Source organism: Sminthopsis crassicaudata, chromosome 3 (genome assembly GCF_048593235.1).
Source record: "Sminthopsis crassicaudata isolate SCR6 chromosome 3, ASM4859323v1, whole genome shotgun sequence".
NCBI classification, from domain to species: Eukaryota; Metazoa; Chordata; class Mammalia; order Dasyuromorphia; family Dasyuridae; genus Sminthopsis; species Sminthopsis crassicaudata.
This window is the reverse complement of record NC_133619.1, coordinates 8,492,425-8,502,642: the sequence shown is the minus strand read 5'-3', so window position 1 is coordinate 8,502,642 and position 10,218 is coordinate 8,492,425. Positions and strand designations below refer to the sequence as shown.

Genomic DNA, 10,218 nt, shown 5'->3' with positions numbered 1-10,218 from the left:
AATAGGGATTTCCTTTCTTGAATTATCTGTTCAGTTGTTCGGTTATATCCAACTCTTATATCCCATGTATCACAGCACTCCAGGACCTTCTATTCTCCACTATCTCCCCAAGTCTGTCCAAGCTCCAAGTCATTGTTTCCATGACACTATTTATCTCACCCTCCCTTTCCTTTCCCTTCAATCTTTCCCAACACCAAGGTCTTTTCCTATTAGTTCCATCTTCTCATGTACAAGCATTTAAATTTCAGTTTCATTTGACTTTCCAATGAGTAGCCTGAATAAATTTATTGAAATAGTGACTGATTCTGATCTCATTTTCAAGGGCAAAAAATATTTTTTTTGGGGCAGCTAGATGGATAGAGAGCCAGTGCTGAAAGTCAGAAGGACCTGAGTTAAATCTGACCTCAGACACTCTAACCTTCCTGGCTGTGTGACCCTGGGCAAGTCACTTAACCCCCAATTAGCCTCAGGGGGAAAACACACAACAACAACAACAGACAAATTTCTTTAGTACCACAATTCAAAAGTGTTGGTTCTGCAGTATTCCGCTTTCCTGTAGTCCAACTCTCACAGATTTTATTACTTTATAAAATCATAGATATATAGATAGAGTGTGTGTCGTGTGTGTCGTGTGTGTGTAGGTGTGTGTGTGTGTGTGTGTGTTGTGTGTGTAGCAGAGATAAAAGAATAACCTACAGTAAGAAAGCTATAGCCATTATGTAGGATAGGAGAGTCATGAATATAAAGTCTCTCTATTTTTATATATATACTATATATATGGAAGTTTAGTTATTGAATCCTCTCCTGATGTCTCTGCTGGACATACGACAATAGTCTTTTCCCTTTTTTGGTCAACATATGGTTTTGGATGTTTTTGTTTTTAATAAGATTGTTTTTTTTCCCTAATGGCGTAACATTAGGAAACATTAATTTAATAAGATTGTTTTTTTCCCTAATGGCGTAACATTAGGAAACATTAATTCATATAACATTTATTTTTTGGATGAGTTTTTTATAGTTCATGTTTTGTTCTAAGAGCATACATTTTGTCAATATTCTTTCCCTGACCAGTTGAGTCTTTCTGGGTTCCATCACTCTTCTGAGCTCCCTGATGGTCACTAGCTCAGTACTTAGCCTCTCTCCTTTTCACTTTTTCCCTGAGGCAATTGGGTTAAGTTGACTTGCCCAGGGTCACACAGCCAGAAATTGTCTGAGGTCAGATTTGAACTCAGGTCCTCCTGACTTCAGGGCTGATGCTCTATCCACTGCGCCACCTAGCTGCCCCTTGAGTTTTAATTTTTTTAAATAGTTTTTATTTACCAGACATATGCATGGGTAATTTTACAACAGTGACAATTGCCAAACCTTTTGTTCTAATTTTTCCCCTCCCCTCCCCCAGATGGCAGGTTGACCATACATATTAAATATGCTAAAGTATAAGTTAAATACAATATATGTATACAGTTATTTTGCTGTACAAAAAGAACCGGACTTTGAAATAGTGTACAACTAGCCTGTGAAGGAAATCCAAAATGCAGGCGGACAAAATTAGAGGGATTGGGAATTCTATGTAATGGTTCATAGTCGTCTCCCAGAGTTCTTTGGGTGTAGCTGGTTCAGTTCATTACTGCTCTATTGGAACTGATTTGGCTCATGTCATTGCTGGAGAGGGCCGCGTCCGTCAGAATACATCCTCATACGGTATCGTTGTTGAAGTATACAAGGATCTCCTGGTCCTGCTCATTTCCCTCAGCATCCGTTCCTGTGAGTCTCTCCAGGCCTTTCTGAAATCATCCTGTTGGTCCATTTCTTACAGAACAATAATTGAATCTCACTTCTGATGCTCACTCCTGTATAACCCGCACTAATTACTTATCCTCAACTGTAAAATGAGTGAGGGTTAATCCCTGAGGGCCCTTTAAATCCAGAATCCTTGGAAAGCCCAGTCTCCAGAACACTTATCCTCAATATATGCCAGACAAATGACTTTCTCGATTGAATTCCCACCAATTAGACCGACCAGGTCGGGTCTCCCGAAAACAACAGACCAAACAATTCTATTGGCTGTTCTAAGTCCTCTCCTTTTACAGACAATTATTGCCCTCACCTGCTAGGCCCTGCCTCTGTAATAACTCTCCAGCTACAGAATCTCTGCGTTGTAAAGATCTCTCAGTAGCCCACTTCTTATCTCAGCAAGGCTGGGGTGAGGGGAGGATGTTATGGAATGGCAGGAAGACTGCCGTGTGGACAGAGATCAAGGGTTGGAAGACCGAGATGTCGTGGACATCTCACTCTCATGTCAGATTCCATTTTTTTTTTCTAGTGAAAACCGAATATAGCCTTGGCTTTTGGCCACTCCAGCTCTCGAGGCCAGAAGGAGAAAACGCTACTTTTATCTGCAATGTCTCCAACAAGTTAAAAGCTCCCATCTTAAACTGGTACAGAGAAAAGAATGGCAGCCAGCCTGAGAAGTTAGCTGCCTACCCGAAAGACACGCCCAGCTCTCACCTGCAGGACAGGTACCACATAGCCATGAAGGACGAGCAGGTCTATGAGATGACCATTTTGGGGCTGCAGCTGAACGACAGTGGGAGGTACTTCTGCGGAATTATCATTATCAAACCGCCGAAAGTGGAAGAGAGCGATCGGTCGGAGCTCAATGTGACAGGTAGGTTAGCCCTCCAGGGGAACACAGGGCCTGGAAAAATGTACTGGGGCCTGGAAAAATGTACCAGAGCTGGGAAGAGTCCCTGCTCTGAGGCTGTGTCCAAGAGTGGTCTGGGGTCCAGTTAGCTCAGCCTGGGGCGTGTGTCACCGCTGTGGGAACCAGCTCTTCCTCTCGCTCTTGCTTACCCTGCCTGGCCCCACCATTAAGAACACAGCTTGGCTTCCTGTAGGTTCAGCTCAAGAGAGTCTTAGCTGAGCCATTGAGGAAAGCCCCACCTGCCACTTCACTTGAGTCTGAGATGTCTCCTGCCTTCTCCTCCAACTTTTAGAAAGAATCATGGTCTCGACCACAACTCCTCCCGTCACCACCCAAGTACGTGCCAAAAAATTCCCGTGGATCATTGTGGTGATCTCGGTCGTCGTGGGGGCTGTCCTGCTGCTGCTGCTGCTCTGTTGGATTCTGCTTGTGGTAGAATTCTGGGGTCGAGGAGGTAACGGCTTCCCCTAGTGTCCTCCCCATCCATCCCGCATCCTTCCCTGGCAGCTTGTGCCTTCCTCCATCAGATCGCCTTTCATCCTCTCTCCCTATTCCTGTCGGTGGATGGTTTTCCCTTGTTGGAACATAAGCTCCTTGACCCCAGAACCAAGACCCAAGTGAGGCAAAGTAGAATTTTAGTCCCAGCCTCCTTCTCCTGTCCTCCCTAATGCTACAAACTAGGGTCAAGCACCGTTTATACTGGGGCAGAGGGTGCAGGTGCCAGTGATCCGACAGCTAGAGCGTTAGGATCTAGAGAGAGATCTGGCTGGTCTAGTGGGAGCCATAGTGGTCAAGAAGCTCAGAACTCTGGCTTTTGCCTCAAATTGCCTTGTGACCTAGAGCAGGTGACTTTCCCTCGATGTCCCAGCTGCCTTTCAAGCAAAGAAAGCTACATATGGAAGACAGTTGTGCCCAGGGAACAGTTTGGAGAAATCAGCTATTTTTTCTTCAACTGTTTGAGGCTTTCTACTGTATTTAAATAGTCTGCTCCTATGGTGTTGCTTTGAAAGTTTGATAGTGATGATAATTATTGCAGTGTCTATTACTATTATTACTGCGGCGGCGGCTGCTGCTGCTTTTGCTATTACTGTTCCTTCTCTTCCTCCTCTTCTTCCTTCTCCTCTTCTTTCTGCTATTCCTCCTTGCTTCTACTCCAATTAATGCTACTACTGTCATTAGTACTGCTTTTGCTGTTGCTGTTGCTGCTTCTCTTCTTACTCCTCCTCCTTTTCCTTCTCTTCCTTCTTCTCCTCTTCCTCTTCTCCTCCTTCTGTTATTCATACTACTCTTACTCCTCTGCTCCTTACTCATACTGCTCCTCCTTCTCTTCTTCCTGCTACTACTGCTACTATTACTACTCTACTCCTACTACTGCTTTTGCTGTTGTTGCTGCTACGCCTTCTCCTCTTCTTCCTCCTCTTCCTCTTTCTTTTCCTCCTTCTCCTCCTCCTCTTTGTCCTTCTCTTCCTTCTCCTTTTCTTCCTTTTCCTCCTCCTCTTATTCATACTACTTTTACTTCTACTCCAACTAAGGCTACTCCTCCTCATCTTCTTCCTGCTCTTACTACTACTACTACTACTACTACTACTACTACTACTACTACTACTACTACTACTACTACTGCTGCTGCTGCTGCTGCTGCTGCTGCTGCTGCTGCTTTTGCTCTTGCTGCTCCCGCTCCTTCTCCTCCTCTACTTCTTCTTGCTGCCACTACTATTACTATTGCCACCACTGCTACCAAATACATTTCAATGATGCTTTGAGGTTTGGAAAAGTTTACACATATCCTCTCCTTTGAACTTCGCAACAGCTTTGTGGAGAAGAGACTTGAAATACTATTAGACTCATTAGTCAAAAGCTCAAGCTAAAGACCAGATTTTTTAAGAAATTGAAGTTGACATTACTCATTTGTATCTGTACAGTAATTCAAGGAAATATTTTTAAAAAAACATGCACAATTTGAAACCGCATCCATGTAATAGAATAATGAAAAAAAAAACCCAACCCTTTTCCAACTAGATAAAAAAGGGAGACTCAGCAGACAAGACTTTACAATCAGAACCAACTAGTATCAGATTGTATTCTGGTTACCCAGTAGTTTTATACTGAACATTTTCATATGTGATTGTGTCTATCAATTTTATCACAAAGTGTGAGCGAGAGATTTTGGACCATTAAGGGACGTTTTATTCCCTGAGCTCTTTACAATCTTGGATTTGCATTGATCAGAAGGATCTGGTACATTTCTTCTTTAAAATTTTTTTTTATTTATTTCATCAAAGATTTCCCAATCACATGTAAAACCTTTTAAACATTTAAGAATTTTTCGTGTTGTAAATTCTTTCCCTTCCTCCACCTGCCCCCACTCATTGAGAAGGCAAGCAGCATGGATGCTTGAATTTATAAAGTCATGCAAGACATCTCCATATAAACCATGTTAGAAAAGAAAGCAAACACCCCTCCCCATAAAGGAAATATAAAAGCCTCTGCTCCCCTCTGCACTCCGAGCACCCCAATTCCCTGTGGAGGTGGAGAGCATTGCCACCATGGGTCCTTTGGAATTGTCTTGGATAATGGTCTTGGTCAGAAGGAGATCTCCCTGGCTCCCCCTCTGACCCTCCCCCTCTGACCCCTCCTTAGGAGGCAGAAACATCTGGAGACTTGGATCAGCCTCTGGTTTGCATTTCTCCAATTTCCCACCACACTCACTTCATCTTCTCTAGTCCAGGTTAGGGAAGTAGTAATTTTTCAAAGCCCATTTTCCTTCCTATTTGCAAACAGCTGGGGCTTGCTGGCCCATTGCCACACTCATTTCCCCTTTCTCACTTCCTCCTGCTCTGACTCTCCCTGAGGGATGACCAGGCTAGTTCTTATTTCCCCCTCCCCCTTGTGGTGGGCTGTTGGTGAGGGAGGGAGTGGGAAATAGGGGGGAAGGCAGCCCAGGCCTGTGTTGATTGTGTCCTTCACCCTGCGCTGTCCATGACGAAACCTTCATGCAACCATGCTGCCTTATGCACCCCAGCTCTCCCGGGGACCCCGAGGGGCCTCTCAGGGCTAACCCACCAAATCTCCTCTGCTGCAAGGTTCTGCTCAGGACTGCTTCAAGTTTCTCACCTTTCAGGACCAGAACTTTCCTCCTTTCCTGTATTCTCTGGGGGATGGGGAAATGGCAAGTTTAAGAGTTGGGCAGGGGAGGGAGAGGCAGAAGCCGAAGGCTCTTCCTGCATAAATCAAAAGCCCCCATTTATCCCAGGTACTCCTTCCTCCTTCCTTCTGTCCAGGAAACCCCCCTCCCTGGTTGGGGACTGGTCAGTGACAGCTGCAAAAGCTCAGCTCTGATTTCCCGTTGTCTAACCAGTGACTGTCTTCTTCACAGGGTCCGGGAACTCAGGAAACAACAAGGACGCAATGGTGAGTTTCCTCATTTGTCAAAGGAAAACAACCCAACACTCTTATCAAGCATCTTCTATGTACCAGGCACTGGGTCAAACACTTGACAAGCACTTTATGTCGTTTGACCCTCACAACCACCCTGGGAAGTACTTGCTATTATTATCCCCATTTTCCAGATGAGGAAACTGAGGCTGACAGAAGCCCTTGCCTAGGGTCACACAGCTAGTAAGTCTATAATGTGAGATTTGAATTCGGGTCCTTCTGATTCCAGCCTCAGTGCTCAGAGTTAGAAGAAGCCCCCTGTGGGGTCCCTGGGCTCTGCCGCAGCTTTGGGCCAGTCTCACCTCAGATCAGTGCCATGTTGCCCTTGTGTGGTAGTTCACAGAGCAGGTTCTTTGCAGATGGAGAACGAGGTGAAAGGAAGCTAAATAACGATCCAAGGTCTTATCTGTCAGTAACTCTGTTCTTTTTCCACTCCCTGTATCGGGAGAATAATAATAATGATGATGATGATAGTAATAATAAATTATCATTAATAGCACGTTAAATTTTACACACCTGTATTATCTTACTTGGCCATCACCCTGACCCTGTGATAAGGGTACCACTATAATCCCCATTTTACAGGCAAGCAAACTGAGGCAGACATTGGTTAAGGGATCTGCCCAGTTATTAAGAGTCTGAAGCTCTCTGACCCAAGTCTTTAGTTGCCTTTCAGAAGGGGCCAGAAGGAGGGTGGGAGAGTCTGTGATGGGGATGTGGTCAGATAACAGGGCAGGACCTTCCTCTTCCTGGCATCCCGGTCGGGGACCGCACTAGAGACAGGGATGTCTTTCGGGCCATCTCACCGGAGGGACGTGGTTAACTGTGAGGGCTGATGGGAGTCACAAGGTGAGGGAATGTTCTACGTTTCCTTCATTTAGTCCCTGAAGAAGGCTGAGCCCTGCGTGCCGTCGGTGTCCACCGTGGTCTACGGTCAGCTGGACTTCCAGAGGGCCGAGGCCCTCAAGCAAGGGGGGGCCAGCTCGGACGAGCAGACGGAATACGCCACCATCATCTTCCCGGAAGAGAAGCCCGTGCTTCCCGGCAGCTCTCCCCATCGGAAGTAAGACGCTGCTTGTGGCCCGGAGAGCGCCTTGCAGACCTCCGGAGCCCCCAGACGCAGAAGCCTGGATCTCAGGACCTTTCCTTGGAGGGCAGGCTGCTGGGCTGTCCCAGAAGAGTGGAGTCTCATCTCTTCCCTCCTCCACACCTGCTGCTCCACATGGGAAGGGCCAGTTCTGGGAGAAGGGCCCGAGAGGATGGTGGGATTTGTGGGGTGCTCGCTGTGGGCCAGCCTGCCCTGGGAGCTGGGAGGGAGTATGGGAGCAAGGGCTGCTGAGTGCCAGGCCCAGGGGGCTCTGCTTACCTATGAGCCAGGGCGGCTTCTTTCCTCTCGTCTGATGGAGGAGCAGACCGAGGCTCAGAGAGGGCCCTTGCCCTGGCATGCTGAGATAGATGAGACTCCAAGTCTTCCCAGAGGCAGGCCGGTGCCGTCCCTTCCCGCCTCCCCCGCCACACTGCCTCTCCTGGGGGAATGGGTCCTGGCAGAGAGGGGTGTTTGCTGGCCCTTCATAGAAGCGGAGTCAGGAGGGGCCTTGGAGATCCAGCCCCTCATTTTACAGGAGAGGAAAGAGGCCAGGAGAAGGGAAGGGACTCCCGCAGGACCCCGGTGAGGAAGGAGGGCACCCCCTTGCCAAAGCAGGCGGGCTCTTCTTGGTCTTAGGAGCTGCCCGGAAGAGTGAGAGCACTACAGAGATGTGAGGAGCTGACACCCTTCCCCCAAATGGACCAAACGGAGGCTCTTTTACTGAGACTTAATGCAAACTTTGTGGGCACAGGCTGCTAACTGTGAAAGTGAAAACCTTCGTGGGACTGAAGATGGTGGAAGGCAAGGGCCCGGAGGGTAGCACCCTCGGTCTCGCCTGCTACCCTGCGCTACCCTGCGGCTGGAGCAGGGGACCCAGGGGAGCCAGACGGGGATGGAGCTTCCTCCCTGTCTCCCACTTGGATCCTGCCCCCTCCTCCGACTCGGCCCTTTGCCATCCTCACCTCTAGCCCTGCGTCCTGCCCAGTGACCTGCTCTCCCAAGCCCCCAGAATAAGGATTCGGCTCCACCAGCCTACAGCTCCCTCCCAATGTGGCAAAGCCACCCAGGGTTTCATTAGTTCCTCAAAGTGCCTTCCAGGATAAGGGTCCTGCAGGACCTCGCTCCTTCCGCACACCAGTCCCAGTCCTGGTTGCCCAGTGGCCCTCTGGGTCCTGCAGGACCTCGCTCCTCCCACATACCAGTCCCAGTCCTGGCTGCCCAGTGGCCCTCTGGGTCCTGCAGGACCTCGCTCCTCCCGCACACCAGTCCCAGTCCTGGCTGCCCAGTGGCCCTCTGGGTCCTGCAGGACCTCGCTCCTCCCGCACACCAGTCCCAGTCCTGGCTGCCCAGTGGCCCTCTGGGTCCTGCAGGACCTCGCTCCTCCCGCACACCAGTCCCAGTCCTGGCTGCCCAGTGGCCCTCTGGGTCCTGCAGGACCTCGCTCCTCCCACACACCAGTCCCAGTCCTGGCTGCCCAGTGGCCCTCTGGGTCCTGCAGGACCTCTCTCCTCCCGCACACCAGTCCCAGTCCTGGCTGCCCAGTGGCCCTCTGGGTCCTGCAGGACCTCGCTCCTCCCGCACACCAGTCCCAGTCCTGGCTGCCCAGTGGCCCTCTGGGTCCTGCAGGACCTCGCTCCTCCCGCACACCAGTCCCAGTCCTGGCTGCCCAGTGGCCCTCTGGGTCCTGCAGGACCTCGCTCCTCCCGCACACCAGTCCCAGTCCTGGCTGCCCAGTGGCCCTCTGGGTCCTGCAGGACCTCGCTCCTCCCACACACCAGTCCCAGTCCTGGCTGCCCAGTGGCCCTCTGGGTCCTGCAGGACCTCGCTCCTCCCGCACACCAGTCCCAGTCCTGGCTGCCCAGTGGCCCTCTGGGCTAGTCTCAGCCTGATTAACAGCAACTGAGTCTGGATTGAGCCTTTTTTTTTTTTTTTTTTTTACCGAGGACTCCTTATCTTTTCAATCGGAACACTCCAGGTCTGGAAGCCCCTTATTCTTGAATCTGTGTATGCTGCAATTTGGCTTCTTAAAGTTATTATTGTTATTATTATTTATTTTAACGGGAGGTAGGGCTGGGCCCCGGCTCTTCCTGGGCACTCCCCATAGCTCTGAGGGAGCCCCAGGGCAGCAGCGACTCAAATTCTTTGTTACTTTGCATATTTGCACTTGACCTTGGCCAGGGAAGACCACGGGAGGCGGCAGAGCTGGATCCGGCCTCAGGCTGCCCCGGGACTTCTGGGAGCCGGGGAGAGACCCGGGCGGAGGACAGAAATCCTGCTCCGTTGCATCCCCTACTATTTCTGTAGCCCCTTCGGGCTTTGGTGCCTCATTTCTTTGAGTTTGTTTTTCTTGTGTAAATTTAAAAAGAAACTCGTCTCTGAAGCTGCTTGAGCCTGGTCTGGTTTTCTGGCGGGGAAACAGAATGGGGGAGAGCCGGGGAGCTCAGCCTGAGCCGGGCAGCGTGGCTGGAGAGCAGCGCCCCCACTCCCCCCTCCCGGGCCCTTCCCGGGCCCCTCCGGGTGTCCATCCAGCCATTAACAAAGCATTCATAGAGACCCCCCCCATGCCCCCCAACCGGGGTCTACAGCCCAAGAGAAATGGGAAGGAAGAGCGTCATTTCTTTTATCTAGGAAGGACCTACTGTGTGTCTGGCCAGCCCCTTCCCCTCCCCCAGAAGCTCACGTGTTACTCAGATGGTCCCAGACCTGTAACAGACCAGAAATGCTACAAATGCCATTCGGTGCCCTGAGCGTTAAGTCCCCACTGTGTGCCGCAGCCCGGACTCTGTCCTGGGGACACGAAGAAGAAGGCAAGCCGGTCTGCCCTCCCTGAGCACCCGTGCGGACGAGGCGAGAGCGCGTGCACCGATGTCAGTGAATGGATGGGGCCGATTTCAGGGGAAGGGAAGCACGGGGAGCGTCGGGTCGAGGTGGGCCTCCAAGGGAGCTAGCGGTGCCGGGAGGCAGAGAGGAGGAGGGAGACCTGCGGCAGGCC

The 10,218-nt window shown here is 50.2% G+C and overlaps 1 protein-coding gene across 2 annotated transcripts in view; it reads left to right on the top strand.

Moving 5' to 3' along the window:
* PDCD1 (programmed cell death 1) overlaps positions 1-9,606 on the top strand; it is an 18,096-nt gene extending 8,490 nt beyond the window's left edge. Inside the window, exons 2-6 of one of the 2 annotated variants that reach the window (XR_012487640.1) lie at positions 2,324-2,668; positions 2,997-3,158; positions 6,081-6,115; positions 7,021-8,703; positions 9,025-9,606. Coding sequence is in view for 1 of the 2 variants with exons in the window: in XM_074297917.1 (XP_074154018.1) it covers positions 2,324-2,668; positions 2,997-3,158; positions 6,081-6,115; positions 7,021-7,206 (728 nt within the window). In the remaining variant the exon portion in view is untranslated. Of the gene's footprint in view, positions 1-2,323; positions 2,669-2,996; positions 3,159-6,080; positions 6,116-7,020 lie in introns of both variants that reach the window. The other variant, XM_074297917.1, reaches the window with a different exon arrangement.
* Positions 9,607-10,218: the final 612 nt, after the last annotated feature.